Source organism: Lonchura striata, chromosome 28 (assembly GCF_050655825.1).
Source record: "Lonchura striata isolate lonStrDom1 chromosome 28, ASM5065582v1, whole genome shotgun sequence".
Classification (NCBI taxonomy): domain Eukaryota; kingdom Metazoa; phylum Chordata; class Aves; order Passeriformes; family Estrildidae; genus Lonchura; species Lonchura striata.
This window is the reverse complement of record NC_140730.1, coordinates 4726069-4742771: the sequence shown is the minus strand read 5'-3', so window position 1 is coordinate 4742771 and position 16703 is coordinate 4726069. Positions and strand designations below refer to the sequence as shown.

Here is a 16703-nt window from a genome sequence, read left to right as displayed (position 1 = left end):
CAAGTCAGGAAGCTGTTGCACCATCTTTCAAAAAGGCAACTTTATTCCCAGAGCTTTTAATTCTCTCAAGTTTGTAAATCCCTCTTAGAAATCTTCAAGAATTCAACACAAAAACTGATGATCAGTGAAATATTTCCATTCCACCTTCCTCGTGCTGTGCAAAACTGACTGGGATTTCTTTAATCCCCAGGATTTGTCCACTCTGGCCCTTGCAACAACATCTTTGGCTGCCTGGAGGACGAGTACTTCGAGCAGTGCCTGTGCTCGCGGGACTGCGGCTACGACGGCGAGCCCGTGTGTGGCTCTGATGGCCACATCTACCCCAACCACTGCCAGATGGAGGTGGCATCTTGCAGGAACAACACCAGGATAGAGCAGATGCCCATGTCTCATTGTGCTGCCTGTAGGTTTCATTTACTTCCCTTTTCTGTCGTGGTTCGGCTGCAGGATGTTACAGATCTTCATTCGAGCAAGTTAATATTCCATACATGTGGTAGGGAAAGGAGGAGAATCCTGAACTTGCTCCTTGTTATTTTGCTGTTCATAATACAGCTGATTAAGGGATAAGGGCAGCTGCTTTTCAGCTTGAAATAACTGGTTTTCTGTTCTCATGAATACATGTTTTGCCAGTCAGAATGAATTGAAGAGAAAATTAGTGATACTGTTTGAACTGAAGTGAATACTCCTGGATAAAAATTAAATCCATGAAATGTAACATGCTTTGGAGATTCTGCATGGACTTTCAAGGTGTGTAGTGTATCAGGAAACTGATTATGCCACCTCTGGAAATACAAACCTTTTCTAGAGATGCATTATTAATGAATTACGTGACAAATGAGTTTATTTTTCTTTGTATTTGCAGCCAAGAACTTACCAGAAGAAAGGGAGACACACTCCCACACAGCTGAGCAGCTCAGTGTTCCCCAGACTCCAGCAGGTAATGCAATACTTTTGCATTTATCCAAAGGCTTTCTTAAGTAAGGTTAAAGTTTGTCCCATCTCTGTATTAAGTACACGTGGCTCTCAAGCACATTTTAAGTAAAGATGCTGGATTTCTCCATCTTATAGAAAAGACAGAATATTCAGAAATCAGAAAAAAGATAAAGAGGTCAAAGAAACTGAGGATGAGAGGTATTCAGTAGCAGACAGCTCTCCTAGTCCTTTTCCTTTCAGGAAATCATGCAGGAATCCTGCTCAGCCCAGCACCTGCAGGATTCAGATAATTGTTTGTAGGAGTGGACAACCGACCCTCCTCTTTTCTCAGCCTTGCTGTGTTTGAACAACACACTCTCTGTGATCTTTTCTTCCACTACTAAGCTGGAAAGATCCCATTAAAAGCCAGGCTGATGTAATGTGCTCCAACAAACAACTGAGCAGGACGTGACAACAGCCCAAACCACTGCAAAGACTCAAATCCAGGTGGATTAACTTTGTCCCTGCAGTTCTGTGCAAAAATAGAGCTGGCAGTCTTGGTTCTCTCAGAACTGCTGTTTGGAATAAAGAGCCTTAGTGAACAAAAATGTTAAGGTCAGTGGATGGAGTAGCCAGGAATTTGGCTGCTCATTTTATTTGGTGCTTATGTTCATGCACTTTTTTCCAAGACTTGTGTCGAACTTGCTCATGGCTCACGATAAATCTCACCAAGAAGCAGTGGAGAGTCAATAGAATAGCTTGTTTCATGCTGTTTCTAGTAAATAAACTGGTCTAGATTTTTCCTGGCTGCTTTCCACTCATTAATTTTCCCCTGGCCTCCAACTCTCACAACAAATTGGTAAAACCAGATTAATTCTTCAGGAGAATAATTCAGTTCAGGAGCTCTGTGGCTCCTCATGTCCTCCTTGTGCACCAGAGTCAGACTAACACATCTCCAGCATGAGTGGAGATCCTGTTCTGTCCTTTCTGGATAGAAGCTGATGGACAGTTTTCTTATTAAGGTGCAAAAACATGGTGAATATTCCATTATGACATTTTCTAATGGTCATTCAGTCTTAGTGTTTCATGTCTCTACTACTTTCCTCCCCCTTTCTTTTTTTCCTGGAGTTATTGTGAATATATCTGTATCTGTATCTTGTTGCCTTTTATTCTATACACATGCCATGTGCTCAGCATGGGGAATTTGCAATCTGAACCCTTTCAAGCAGCATTCCCAAACTGTTTCATTTGGGCACTGCTGGAATGTGAGGCCATACTAAGGTCTGCAAAAATGGGGCTGCCATTACATAATTTTCAAATTAAAAGTTGATATTATTACCTGGGGGAAAAAACAGATGGAACTTGATGGTAACCCACAATCCAAAAAATGTTAAGAACAAGAGTTTCTGAAATAATCTGCACTGAAGTCAAAGGAAAATCCCTCTGGTGTTTTGTGTTCTGAATTGACAGAAACAGTGCTGGCTCAGAAGGAGAAAAAGGGGAAAATCTGATTATTTTGTGTGGCACTGTAATGCAGATTTTAGAGGGACAAACTTGAGTGCCATAAGGATGTTTGAGCTCTTGGAGCTAGCTTTGTCCTGGGATCTGGGAGTGCCCAAATTCCCAGCAGGAGGATGCTGAGCTGGGAGCAGCCATGGCAGAGTGAGCATTCAGGAATCAAACTGACTAAATCCTGCACCAGGAAAAGGGCCCAGCATGTGATTTTCATTAATCCTCTGGGCTCCTCTCAGGTCAAGCACACGGGACATGAATCAAAGAGCAGCAGATGAATGAGCCCCTCCTCAGGCAGGCTCTCCTGGGCTCGGTGCTGCTGGAGCATGTGATGGGCTTAAGTCGGCTCAGGTGCTCCAGCAAGGGCTCTGCTGAGCCATGCCTAAATCTGGGACTTCCTAAAAGGATGCAAAACTCCAGGAGCCAAATCGAGCGTAGGGCAGGTTGGTGTGAAACCAACTGGGTGTGTTAATCTGCAGGAAATGCTGGGTTCTCAGAGAGGCACGTGGTGTTTGTGTTGTCTGGAAGCCTCCTGTGTTTGCCATGAGACTGGTGCAGCTCAGTTGGGCTGATGGATGCTTTAATTGAGGTCTTGTCCGTGTTACCCAGCAGTGGGAACAAGCAGCTGCCTCCCAGCCATCAGTGGGAATTGCAGGATGTGTTGGGACTCCCTCTGGCACACACAGACCCACAGTGAAGTTCCACACACGCCAGTGGGTTTGCTGGAATAAATTCCAGCTGTTCAAGATGAGTAATTGAATATAGATGGCCCTGAAAGGTCAGGATGCAGCGCTGTTGCTGTTGTCAGAACATTTTAAAATGCCTTCTCAAAGTCTGCAGAGACTTTGAGAGGCAGAATGGCTGAGGTTTGACCTTAAAACTTTTTTTTTTTAACAGATGGGTGGGATCCTCTTTGCATCTGTAGATCCTCTGATTGCCAGGGAAGTTTGCAGGGTGACAGGACTCAGCTGAAATAACTCCTGTGTGAATCCCCTTCCTCAGCTGTTCCTTCTCAGGTGAATTACTGAGTCTCAAAAGGGTGGAACAGGATTGTGATGAGTGGACCCAGCTCTGGGTGTGCTCGTGTGCCTTCACAGCCTGCTGCAATATTTCTTTGGATAGAAAACCCTGGAGCAGGAGCTGAGTTACTAACTGGGATCTCACTGAATTTCTGATTGTGACTTTCCTGAGATCTTTGTCACTTCTTAACCACAAGGATCTGGGTGATTTCAGAGCCTGTGGGATCCCCAGTAGCTCTGACAGTGTCTCTGTGATTAAGTGGTGCTTTGATTGCTTCCACAGACCACTAACTCTATTCTGAAACTGCCTAAATCTCTGCCAAAAGGCACTCAAGGCACAGAACTGATGTTGGAGGGCAGTATGTTACCTTCTCAGTGCTGTGATTCTGCATGGATTTGGTGGAAAGAAAACATCTAAGTGTGTGGGGCAGCAGTGCTGGGGTATCAGTGCTGCTGTGAGCAGGAAGCCCCCCAGGCTCAGCTCTTGGCCCCTGCCTCTCCCCACAGCCATGTCCTTTGCAGTTTGGCTCCAACAATCAGAAAGGGCCGATGGCTGGAACTGGAAGAAAGTTCTAGGTGGAATTGTGACACTTCTGTTTGGTGGTGGTGTTTTGTTTGTGGGGTTTGGTTTGTTTTTTTCATTAAATGCCTAGCCCTAACCCACACCAGCTCCCATCAGGAACACCAGCCTGAGCTCTGCTTCCAGGTGGAGTCATCCCCAAAATTCCCTGGCTGTCATCCCCGCAGGGCTGCAGCTCTTTCAGGGTTGATTAAACTGGCACAGGGCCGTTTTTCCTCTCCCCCCATCACTGCTCAGCAAACATTGGCCTCGGCACAAACATTTGGGGCTGGGGGAGTGGTTTGTGTGCAGCAGGAAACGCCGGCCTGTGCTCTTTGCTTGGGCTCCAGCGCTGAATTCCTGGGAAGAGTCAGGCCTGTGATGTTCATCCCAGCCCTGGTGGACAGCAATCACCCATTCATAGAAGGAGCTCATGGTCTGGCAGGTTCTCACAGGGAGGAGGCCAAGAAGGAGTGAACAGAGCCTCACTCCCCTGCCCAGAGCTGGGAGGATGTGGGAGGCAACAGGGAAGATCCTTCAGATATTTTATTCCTAGAGAACAAACATTTTCAAAGGCCTTGATGAGTGTTCTCTTTAAATAAAGCCAGCTTTGGGCGGGCGGGGGACTTTTCCTCCCTGCAATAATTCTGCCTCAGTGCTTGCTTTGCTTTGGATTAGAGCACTGTACACACAGAGCAAACAGGAAGGATGGACAGCTGAGCTGGCTCGAGGAGCACTTTAGGAAACACAGATCTGCTGCTGTTCCTAGAAGTTTTATCTTGCAGTTCTGCCCTCTGGACAGGGAGCACAGAGGCACAGCCTGGTGTGAGTGGGGTATGTGCTGTGAGAGGGACCTGACAGTGTCAGCACAGACTGCAGGGAGTGGGAAATGGAGAAATTCCTACTTCTGCCTGTGCTGGGTCTGTCCCTACAGAAAGTGATGGAAATTTCAGTGCTGTGTGTCTGTGCTGGGGCAGAGGTACCTCAGCTCCTCATTCAGGCTGGAGTCAATGGCTCTGCTCTGGGTTCCTGGCCTCAAAACCTTCACACTTGGGCTGAAAAGAAAGTTGGCTGCCTCCACTGCTCAGTCACTGAATGAGCTGTTCCCTCAGGGTCTCCCTCCAGTTTTGTCACCTGTTTAATGAAATGATGCACAGCTGAGGGCACACAGGACATGTCCCCATGCAGATGGGGCTCACCTTACCTGAGGTGCCTGGTCAGAGGAGAGATTTTCAGGGTGCAGAGTGAATCCCCTGTGCCATCTGCCCTCTCCATGACACTTTTGTCTTGCTGTGTGCAGCTCTCAGGCTGATGGGTTTGAACTTCAGCACCTCAGTTAATTCCATGGTGGAAAAGGAGACTTGGAGATTTTTTCAAACTGCATTGCCCTTTGCCTCCCTTTATTTCCCTTTCTTCCCTTGTTTTCTCCTTCTTTCCCCCCCTTGTTTTCTCCTTCTTTCCCCCCTTGTTTTCTCCTTCTTTCCCCCCTTGTTTTCTCCTTCTTTCCCCCCTTGTTTTCTCCTTCTTTCCCCCCTTGTTTCTTCTTCTTCACCCCCTTATTTCTTCTTCTTCCTTGCCTTGTTTTCTCATTTCCCCTCCCTGTTTCCTCCTTCTTTCCCACCCTTATTTACCTTCTTCCTTTGTTTCCCCTTTTCCTTTTTGTTTCCTCCTTTACCCCACTCTTTGTTCCCCCACTTTCCTTTCACTTTATTCCAGTTTCTCAGACTGGGAAATGAAAACTCTGCTTTTGCAGCAGCTTCTCCCTTTCCCTGTGAACCCCAGCAGGCAGGTGCAGATGTGCTGACACCTGCAGCCTCCTTCCCTGGTGTCCCTGACTAAATCCCTTCCTCCTGCTGCCCTGCCCTGCTGCGTGGCCATGCAGCTCCTGCAGCTCTGCTTCCTCCAGCAGCCGAGGAGGAGCCCCCCCTGCACACAGACCTGTCCTACTACTCCTACGAGTACGACCCCGACGCCTTCGCCGTGGAGGGCGACGTGTTCGAGGTGGTGGCAGAGCTGGGCACGGCCAGCACCTTCAGGGAAGGGGACAGCAGCCAGGCCGAGGTCACCCCGGCAGAATGGTGAGTCCACAGTGGGGCAGGGGGCTCTGAGCCAGCCTCTGGTGTCCTTGTGCTGGTCAGCTCCCCAAAAAGGGGTCAGCGGGAATGGGGTGTAGCTGTAAAAGGCTCTGGGACCTCAGTGGTTTCATCCCCAGGGGAATGGAGTGATCTGTCACTTGGGGTGTTCAGCTGGAGCAGAGGAGCCCAGGGGAGGTTCATCAATCTCGTGAAGGGGGAAGAGGAATGGACACAGATTTTGCTTTGGGGTGACAGCTCCTGGAGCCCAGGGAGGGCTGGAGCTGTGCCAGGCCTTGGCATGGAGCTCAGGGGAAGGTTCTTCCCCCCGAGGGTGCTGGCACTGCCCAGGCTCCCCAGGGAATGGTCCCGGCCCCGAGGCTGCCAGAGCTGCAGGAGCGTTTGGACAGCGCTCTCAGGGCTGCTCAGGGTGGGGCTGTTGGGGGGTCTGGGCAGGGACAGGGGCTGGATTTGATCCCTGGGGGTCCCTCCCAGCTCTGTGACCTTCTCAGCTTTTCCCTGCCCAGGCTCAGCAATGTCACACAAAGAGGCATCACAGCAAGGTGACTTTTCTTCCTTGTGTTCTCTTTCCCACAGAAATACATAATTTAAATAAAGAGAAGAGGCTCAGAATCAACTCCTGTATGAGTTTGTTCCTCCAGACGACCTGCTGCAGAACAGAATCTGAATGATGACTACTTCCTGATGCCCTCAGAACTGTAGGCTTTGCTGCCCCACGGGGCAGATTTGGAGCTCTAAGGGGGACACTCAGCGTTATTTTTCTGTCCATTTTCCTGCCTTCTTGTGCATCCTCTTTGGAGCCCTTCCAGTGATGAGAGACCAATATGCTGTGCCCTCTAGGTGAGAAAAATAGGGGCTGGAATTCAAACCTATAGAGCATTTCCAAGTGTTTTCTCTGCTATCAGGATATTCTGCAAATGCCATTTCCTAGCTACACTTAGAAGCTAAGTCCAGGCCTTGTGCTTAGCTGAACTGCTGTTTGAGGAAAGATGGCTGAGAAGTTTTTTGCTCAAATTATAATAATAAAAATCAGTGTGTTTTGCCAATTGTGACATAGCAAGAGGCTACTCATCTTCCCCGGCCCATCAGTCTGCACCCATGAGAGAAACACTTCCCTGTGGCTCCACAGTTCAGGGAAGCTCTTGGGAGGTACATTTTACCTGAGAAAACTGAAATCCAGTGCCAGGGCTGAAAGGCTTCATGTCTGCTGCTGTCTGCAAGCCTCAGGTGGGCGTTTGCAGCCTCAGCAGAGGCAGGGATGAGGTGGGGGAGCCCTCTTTGTGTTGCACTACGTGCTGACAGGGGCTGCTTGCAGCCTTCTCAGCCCCTTTCTCCTCAAAGCCTGGCCTGAAAATGAACCTGGCCCAGGCACAGCCCTTTTAAATGTTTGCCTGACTTCACCAACCCCTTTTATTTCGCTCCCACTGGCATCCAGCACAGCATGTTCTGGCCCTGGTATTCCCTGGCCAGGCCCTGGCTCTGCTGGCCAGTACCAATCCCTGGTGTCACAGGCTGGACTCCCTCGGTCTGACCTGCCCCAAGCAACGTGGCAAAACTTAAAAAGAAAAGCTTTGTGTTTCCAAAAGTGCAGGAGCCAAGATTTCTGAGTTTCCCTTCCTGCCTGGAGCAGCATTGTTCTCTTTGGAGGAGTTACATGCAATTGCCTCTTGCAAAATAGTGTTAATATTTTATCTTCCCGCTTCTATTGTTACCAGGACCCAGAGCAGGGTGGAAACTCCTTTTGAGGGTGTTTATTGGTGAATGGAAACAGAAAAAAAAAAAAAAAGCCCAGCTCCATTCATTTTTAAGGCTTGTTTACACAGGAACCATGACAAGAATATATCCCAGTATAGACATTCCATTCCAGAAGAAAGGCAAGTTAATTTCAGAAAAATGTCCACATGGGGACAACCAGGAGGTATCCCAGAGCTTGGGCATGTGTAGTTTCCAGTTCTTTTTGTCTGGGGCCAGACATTTGCAGAATGCAGTTGACATGATGAAGGTCTGGGTCTTGAAGTTCCCAGGAATTTCTGAGCTGCCTCGTTGGCAGCTTTGTCAGCCTCCCCTCGTGGCTGCCCCCAGGATCCTGCTGGGATGAGGGTCCTGCCCCACATCTGGGGTGTGCAGGGACAGATCCTGCCCTCACCCTGGCAGCTGCATTCCTGCCTGGCAGGTAAATAAATGCCTTTAAACTAAATTCCACCTCCTGCAAGCAACTGTCCTGGCAGGCACTGGCTATTGTGTACACACACAGGACTGAGTCAATATTTATCCCTGGGTGAATAACAGGCCTAGTGTCAGCTGCAACAAGATTCCTTTTTTCTTTTTTCTTTTTTTTTTTCCCTTTTCTAAAACTGAAAACTGCACAATACAATCCCTGCTGTTTGCTGGTTCAGGCTGCAGCTGTTTGGTGGATGCAAAGCTGTTGGGAGGATGAGGCATTTGGTCACCCTGGTGATGTCTGTGACTGGCTTCATCCAGGAGATGGGATCTGTGTTCTGGATGCCTCAGTCCCTTCCTGGTTTTCCTTTCTTGCTCTCTCTCACCTATTGTACTCCCAGTGAATGTTTCTGGAGAGATACTTGAAGTAATTTTAAATTGCTTGGTCCTCTCACAGATCCTTGGGCACTCAGACCTCCCCCTGGGGATGGAGGAGGTGAGGCTGAGGAGTTCCAGCCAAGAATTAAACCTGGCTTTCTTCACTTTCCTCAGGCTGTGGGACATGTAATGTCCTAATTCCAGATGCAGACATCCCCCTGTTGCTGCCAGGTAAATAATTCCTGCTGGTGGTGCCAGCCCATCAATCAGGGCCTTGTCTGAGGGATCTCTGTGCCAGTGCTTGAGGCAGAGGAGTCTGTCTTCTGTTTTACAATTCAAAGTAAAGCCAGAGAGCCCTGGACCCTCAGAAGGCAAAGGCAAAGCAGTCTTAATGTCCTCAGAGGCAGACAGAGCAGGGCAGTGTGTGGGAGGGCATCTGACAGGATTTCTGGATCCTGACTTCACCCCCAGCCTTGGCACTTCCAGCCCCTCTGCTCTTGGCAGCCTCTGCCTCCTCCTGCTCTTGCTACACCAAACCAGCTCCAGCTAAAAAGAAAAAAGGTGCTTTTATTTAAGGAATTTATCAAAGAACCTGCAGTTCCACCACTGTGGTTGCCTTTTCCCCTGATCAAAGGGATAAAGGAGAAGGTCTCTGCTCTCTTCTCCACCCCAGCTGAAGTTCCAGAGCTTTCCCCTGTCCCCCATTTGCTGCTCATGTTTCTTGTAACCATTATTCATTCTTATCTAGGGAAAAAAAAAAAATCATAGCTTGTTTTTCTTCCATTCTTCAACATCCTGCTTTTGGAATACAGAAACTGGAGGACTGGATCCCTGAGCAGCAGTGGACACAGCACAGCTGAACAGACTCAAAGCCATTCACAGGCTTAGGCCCAGCTCTGCTCAGTCTCCCTCCTGTCCCTGAGAGCACAAGGACACCTCAGGCTCCCACTTTGTGCACCTCAGCCAGGCAATTTAGAGAGAAAGATTGGTTTTATTGTTTTTTCCACCAAGGAAAAGACCAGCTGGGTGCTGGAAAGCCAAAGCCAGCAAGGCCAGGAGCTGCTGCTGCTGCCTTGGGCTGCTTTTGGCTTAGAGACTTTGCCTCCCTCTGTCAGAGAGATGTTTCTCCTTTCCTTTTCCTGATGGTCCCTCACTGCAAAAGGAGAAAAGTGCCAGTGGGTTTGTAAGACACAGAAATCTCTTCTTCCATCGAGTTCTGTGACTGAATAGCTGCAGCAGTGCTAGTTATCAGTGATTGATGCTTGCAATCCTTCCAAGGAAATTAATATTTATATATTTGTAACTGTACATTATGCAGAGTAATCATTACCATGGTATTTATTTTAAAGCAATAGTTCCCCTTGTTCTTTCTTGTCCTGTGTTTTGGTCTTGCCTCTTCCCCTCCTTCTTAATCAGCCTCAGTAGAAAGCAAATACCAGAAGAATGTTCAGCTTGCTTGAAGAACATCCCCAACACACCAGCACTTGCTTTGCTCACACTGACTGTTGACATTTAATGCACAATAACCTGATTTTCATTATTGTGAATAGAGCAACTATTTAGAAAACCTCTACCAGCCTGGCTTTGGCTTTGGCTTTGGGTTTTTTTTCATCCCTACTGTTTCTGACTGAGTGCCCAGCACCCAGAGCCCAGCTTTGTGTTTTCCCCCCTTTTTGCCTTTTGCCCCCACAGGTACACACAAACAGCTCTCTGACCGGTTGTTGGTTTGTTCACACACATCTTAGCAAGTCTGAGTCCAGAAAAGTGTTTGTTTTAGATTCTGATAAATATTTTATTAAAAACTGATTTTAAGACAATCCTCTCTGCCTCTTATTCATGCTTTATGTTGTCATGCCTGTGCTGGGAACACTAAAGAATTAAGAAGCTCTAAAGAGGTTTATTGCTCATTTTCTACCTGGCTGCTGACAGAGCTGTGCCCCAGTTGTGTCGGAGAGATGAGCAGGCTGCATTTTGTCAGATTTGCAGCAGGTTCCAACAAACAACAAACCTGAGCACCTCTTTGATCAGAGCCAGCTTTTGGCTGTGGGTGACATTACATGAAGGAAGTGTGGAGTACCAGAGGCTTTTCTCCTTTCTTACTTTATTTCCCTTCACGAGACATCATTTTTTTACAAAATCCATTAACAAAACCTTTGCCTCAAAGAAATGATGGATGCCAAGGGTGATTTGCAAAAACAGGGATGAGTGAAGGGGATTTTTACACCTTTTACCAACAGTGAGCTGACATTCCTGAGGGGATGTTTACAAATCAAACCAAGAATGTTTTTGCTACACAAACCAGTACTCTGCACTCCTTTGGCAGACTGGTTTAGTTAATATTTTGAAACATTTAGAATTTGGTTTTGCGATGATGGGTCTTTTTCAGTTTTAGGGGAAAGGAATATGCATTTAAGGGCAGTGAGGAATCCAGGAGCAGGACTAGCAGGCAGAGAGCAGCCAGATTAGGATGGATGTGTCCAGCACTCAGCATCTTGTCTGAGCAAAGAATCCCACAGCCTGGGTCTATTCATCCTTATCTGTGCAGACAGGGGAAAGCACTTGGCTCCTGAGAAACTCTGTTCTGGGTGAAACTTGTGGAATTCCAGTGTTGAATTCATCCTATCCCCACTGTGTGCGTGATGAGCGTCCTGGGAGCAGGAGCTGGGCTGGAGGCTCACACCAGAGAATGCTTGGAACGGGGCAGCGTTTCCTTGGAGGTCTTCAGGGACGTGGTGGTTTTTTTGCTGCCCCTGAAGACTCTTCTCCTCACCTTCTCCCGGAAATCCTCCGACACATAGTAGTAGATGAAGGGGTCAGCGCAGCTGTTGAAGGTGCTGAGGGCCAGGCTGACCATGTAGCTGAGGTACAGCCGGCCGTGCAGCCTGGAGCAGGGGCTGGAGTAGTGAAGGAGCAGGAGGACGTTGCTGGGGGCATAGAAAACCACGAGGGAGACGAGCACAAGCACCGTGAGCTTGGCGGCGTGGCAGTAGCGGCCGCCGCGGCGCAGGAGGACGCGCAGCACCGCACCCGAGCTCAGCGCCAGCAGCAGCAGCGGCAGCAGGAAGGCGCAGGAGATCAGCGCCACGAAGTAATGAAAGTAGAAGCCGTCGTCCTCGTGCCGGGGCAGGACGTCGTGGCACAGCGTGAGGCCTGCCCCGAGCAGGGGGTAGGACTGCTGCTGCAGGCTCAGGGGCAGCGTCAGGGCCGCGGCGCAGAGCCAGACCGCGGCGCAGGTGCCGGCGGCCAGGCCGGGCGTGCGGAAAGCGCGGGAGGAGAAGGGGTGAGCCACGGCCAGGTAGCGATCCACGCTGATGCAGGCGAGCAGCAGCACGGAGCAGTACATGTTGCCGTAGAAGAGAGCTGTAGTGAGGCGGCACAGCCCTTCCCCGAAGGGCCAGTGGTTGCCCAGGAAATAGTAGGAGATCTTGAAGGGCAGCACGGAGACGAGCAGCAGGTCGGCGGCGGCCAGGTTCATCAGGAAGACGGTGGAGGCCAGGCGCTCGGCCCTGGTGGCCAGCACCCAGAGGGCCAGCGCGTTGGCCGGCAGCCCCAGCAGGAACGCCAGGCTGTAGAGGCAGGGGATGAGGCGCACGGTGACGGCGCTGCCCAGCTGGGCGCGGGTGGCCGCAGGGACCAGCAGGTAGGTGACATTGTTCACCGTGGCCTGGTCCCCCGGGATGGCTCGGGGACACGGGGTGACCTCTGGTGTGCTGGCCTGCTCGCTGGTGCTGTTCTGAGAGTAATCTGTGAGGAAGGCAGCCTGTTACTCACTCAGCCTGCTCCTCACTCAGACTGTTCCTCACTCAGCCTGTTCCTCACTCAGACTGTTCCTCACTCAGACTGTTCCTCACTCAGCCTGTTCCTTACTCAGACTGTTCCTCACTCAGCCTGTTCCTCACTCAGACTGTTCCTTACTCAGACTGTTCCTCATTCAGCCTGTTCCTCACTCAGACTGTTCCTCACTCAGCCTGTTCCTCATTCAGCCTGTTCCTCACTCAGCCTGTTCCTCACTCACCCTGTTCCTCATTCAGCCTGTTCCTCACTCACCCTGTTCCTCACTCAGACTGTTACTCACTCAGCCTGTTCCTCACTCAGCCTGTTCCTTACTCAGCCTGTTCCTCACTCACCCTGTTCCTCACTCACCCTGTTCCTCATTCAGCCTGTTCCTCACTCAGCCTGTTCCTCACTCAGACTGTTCCTCACTCAGCCTGTTCCTCACTCAGCCTGTTCCTCACTCAGCCTGTTCCTCACCAAGCTGCAGACTCTGTGGAGGCTGCGCACACAACTCACCCCAAAGGCTGCTCTTTGTCTTTTCTCTTGGGGTCTCTACAGGAATGTTCTGGAAAGGCTGTTGAGTGGCAGGCAGGAAAAGCTGGCTGGCAGAGTTAGGTGTGCAGGAGCCACCCTCAGCCACCTTTCTGAGAACATCCCTGATTCCTTTGCCCTGTGGTTTCCCCCAGCTCACAATGGACTGTGATGCTCTACAGCCATCAGCAGGCCTGGGAATCCAGAGAGAAATTCCCATGTACAGCCATGAACAGACCTGGGAATCCAGAGAGAAATTCCCATGTACAGCCATGAAAAGACCTGGAGATCCAGAGAGAAATTCCCATTGCAGCCATGAACAGGCCTGGGGATCCAGAGAGAAATTCCCATTACAGCCATGAACAGACCTGGGAATCCAGAGAATAAATCTTCTGCCAGGCTTTCACAGCAATCCAAAGTTCTGGAGCCACTCCAGTGTAAAGCTGTGGCTCTGGGTGTATAATTAGCTAGATATTTCACTTTTGAGTCCTTTCTGGTTTACTGCTCCTCTATTTTTCCTTTCTCTTTCTAGTTTCTTCCACCCCAGCTTCTTTCCCTGCTGTATCACCTCTGTCAACCTCCCGCTTCAACAAGAGCCCACACGAAGCTCTATCGAGGCATCCTCCCATGTGAACCCATTAAAAAATGAGTTTCCAGGGATCGTACAGAGGTCCAAACCCCCAGCACTTTAACAAGCAGCACTCACCATCATAGTCCGAGGCCAGGCAGAGTCCCCAGAGGGCACAGCAGAGCAGGAGCTGCCTGCTCCCAAGGGTCCCCATGGCAGGGCAGGCTCTGTGCACAGCCCGGAGCTGTGTGGCAGCAGCAGCAGCAGGGACCCTGCTTACGCATTTCCTCCTGCTGTCCTCAGCTCTCGGAAGGAACGGGCAGGATGAGGGGATGGAGGGGCTGGCACCACAGGAGCTCAGGCTGGACACCCCCAGCGTCAGAGTGGGACTGGGAGGGGCCCCAAGTGTTTTAGGGCTGCACTACATCCTCAGTGAGATGATGGCTCAAGTGACTCATCTGGGTCTCCTTCCTGCTCTGGAATATTCCTGGAAATAACAAATGTGGTTGGGTTTGGTGCAGTCTGCACATAAACAGAACCCATGCACCTCTGCCTGTGGGAATGCTGAGCATCCTCCCACTGCAGAGACCTGAGTGGCTCTGTGGGTGAGCTGAGGTCTTTTCCTAAAGCCTGAGTCACGACATTTGCTGGTACTACAAACAGGGAGATATCCCAGGCACCAGAGCTGCACACCACACAGATCTCCCAGTGGTTCCAGGGGGTTCCTGCAGACTCGTGTTCTGGCAATGGAAGGGTTTTAGTGTCAGCCTTGCAGCCTCCAGATCAGGCTGGGCCCTTCAGAGTTCCTTTTTATTCCCTTTTATTCCTGCTTCTCCTTCCTGGCTAAACAACACCAAGCTGCTGCACCTTTTACTGCAGAGGATGGTTAAAAGTCCTCTGGGTTGGAGCTCTTTGCACTGGAGAGCAGCAGCAGGAGCACCATGAGACACCAAGGGCGAGTGGCAGAGAGAGGGAGATGCTTTTCTTCCACTGATAAACCTCTGGGACAGGGAGAGCAGCCCCACGCAGCAGGAAAGGAAAGGGGCCTGCAAAGGGCACGCAGGAAGTCCCTGCTGCTGGGGAGATAATGGGGAGCTCCAGCCCCACAAAAAGCTGCTTTTTCCCAGAGCTGAGCGGTTCCACCCTGCACAATCCCCACTCTGCCTGGGAGAAGAACTCAGAGCAGCACGTGGAGCTGCTGGTTGTGCCCAGGGAACTCAGATGCTGTGACAGGGACTGGCAGAGGTTCACTGAGCCTTCAGCTCCTTTGCTGCCGGGTCCCCCCTGCTCCAACCCCCAGAGCAGGTCCCTTCTGTGCTCTGCTCTGCACAGCAGCTCTGGGAAGCTCCTAAATCCTCTCCCATCTCCGGGGTCAGAGCCCCAGAGTGGCCCTGGCCACCACGTGCATGGGCCAGTGGGACAGGAGGTGATGGCTGGGAGGGTGCTGGGCTTTGGGCTGTTCTCTGCACTCCTTGCCTGGCTCTGCAGGGAAGGAAGGAAGGACAGGAGCTGGAGCCCAGGCAGTAGGAACTGTAAATTTGGTTTGGCAACCTGAGGAGCAGCTCGTTTCTCTCTCCTCGCCTCATGAATGGCCTCTTCTGTGAAGGTTGCAAATCTGAGCCTGGCTGCTGTTTGATGAGATTCTTCTATTCCAAGGAGAAAATGATCCTATTTCCTTTGCTTTCACCATATTCCCACATCCTTGTGCCGAGCGTGTCAAGAGGTGGAGTTCCACTGGCAGGGAGAGGGAAGATGCAATGTTAGATGTTTTGCTTTTGTGATTCTCTCAGGATTTATGAACCATTGCAGAATGACTCATGTGGCCACATATTTTCCATGCCTCAGCCAGGATCCTTTCCATGCTCTGTATGCAAAAAATTAGCCATAATCAGGTTCAGATAATGTGCAAATCACAGCCCTGCTTCCTATGGGCAGGTCTCTGGAGTGGAGCAGAGAGGGGTTACTCATCGCTGTATCCTTCATTTTTCAGATGCTGTGTGATCTTAATGACTGCCTTAGATGCAGAACAGCTTGCCTGAAAATTCTTATGCCAGAGGTTTGTCACGGCTTGTTAACATCTCTTTAAGTCGTGTGATCCCTGCCCTGTGGGGTAACAATTTGGTTTTAAAGTAATTCATTGTGCAATAGATCACCTCCTGGGAGCAGGGGCTCTTCCATTCCGTGGCTCTGAACCCAAAAGATGTAATGCTGGAAATCGGGCTGGGGATTTCAGAGCTCTGGGGGAGGCTACAAACACCACCTGGCCTGTCCCATACATCTAGGAGGCTTGGAAGAGCAAACTGTGGTGGGTAAAGGACGGGATTCACTCTGGCTGCTCCATTCCAGTGATTCCAGAGGGTTCCTGAGCAGCAGCTCTGAGCTGGCTCTGCAGGCTCTGCACGTTCAAGGTACCCTCAAATCTCTGACACAGGTCCCCTCTTTCTGGGGACAGCCTGAGACTCTCCATGGCTCCAGGGAATCCCCTCCTCTGCCTCCTGCTTGTCCCACAGCTCTCCTGTTCCTCTGGGATCCCACCTAATCTGTTCCTCTGGGATCCCACCTAATCTGTTCCTCTGGGATCCCACCTAATCTCTTCCCTGGTGATCCCAGATGTTCTCCTCAGCCTCACGCTGCTGAGGGAGGTTTTTCAGAGTTGCTCTTCTGCTTGCTGGCAGTTTTCACTTCACAGCATAAAAGTTCATGTGAAGGCATTTTCCAGGAATATTTGAAGCTTATTAACACCCCTACAACTCAGTGTTTGGGAATAGCTTTTTGGGAGCCTTTCTCAGCAAGATAGTGACACTGGGGTGGGGGGGTACCTGTCACAGGGACATTTCTCTCTGTGCACCTCTATGAAAAATCCTGAGACAGAGAAATGTCCCGTGACAGGTACCTGATCTGACTCAGCCATCATCATCATCATCATCATCATCATCATCATCCCTTTTCAGCATCAGGACCCTTTGGATTCATTCTTTAGCACAGATTAGTTGTTGTTAGACTTTAATTTAGTCTACAAGTTGAATTAGTTAGTTCTAATCCAGAGGAATGGCTAAAACATGAAGAAAACCTCAATTTGCGTTTGCACACAGTTCTAGACTTTCTCACAGCCCTGATCCTCTCAGTGCATCCCTGTGATGTGGAAACACATAAAAAGCATCCTGGAATGTTAAATGCTGAACTCAGGTACTCCCTTT

At 50.1% G+C, this 16703-nt stretch overlaps 2 protein-coding genes across 7 annotated transcripts in view; one reads left to right on the top strand and one right to left on the bottom strand.

Annotated features, from left to right (window-relative positions):
* CPAMD8 (C3 and PZP like alpha-2-macroglobulin domain containing 8) overlaps window positions 1-10450 on the top strand; it is a 55541-nt gene extending 45091 nt beyond the window's left edge. For 2 of the 6 annotated variants that reach the window (XM_085562503.1, XM_085562501.1), the window contains exons 40-43: window positions 191-403; window positions 863-937; window positions 5912-6080; window positions 6672-10450. In XM_085562503.1, the coding sequence (XP_085418629.1) occupies window positions 191-403; window positions 863-937; window positions 5912-6080; window position 6672 (458 nt within the window). In that variant the 3' untranslated portion in view covers window positions 6673-10450. Of the gene's footprint in view, window positions 1-190; window positions 404-862; window positions 938-5884; window positions 6081-6671 lie in introns of all 6 variants that reach the window. The other 4 variants (XM_085562502.1, XM_085562500.1, XM_085562499.1 and 1 more) reach the window with 2 other exon arrangements.
* F2RL3 (F2R like thrombin or trypsin receptor 3) lies at window positions 10442-13860 on the bottom strand. Its single transcript, XM_031507169.3, has 2 exons — window positions 13645-13860; window positions 10442-12377 (listed from the first exon to the last, which is right to left on the bottom strand). Exons 1-2 carry the CDS (start codon window positions 13718-13720, stop codon window positions 11308-11310), a joined length of 1146 nt encoding a protein of 381 aa, XP_031363029.2. The 5' UTR covers window positions 13721-13860; the 3' UTR covers window positions 10442-11307.
* Window positions 13861-16703: the final 2843 nt, after the last annotated feature.

What these genes read in the sequence shown, in the direction of transcription:
- F2RL3 (XM_031507169.3), bottom strand. Translation starts at nt 13,720, where the DNA reads ATGGGGACCCTTGGGAGCAGGCAGCTCCTGCTCTGCTGTGCCCTCTGG. An exon ending in CCTGGCCTCGGACTATGATG is followed by an intron (nt 12,378 to 13,644) that starts GTGAGTGCTGCT and finishes CCTTCCTCACAG; the next exon opens with ATTACTCTCAGAACAGCACC.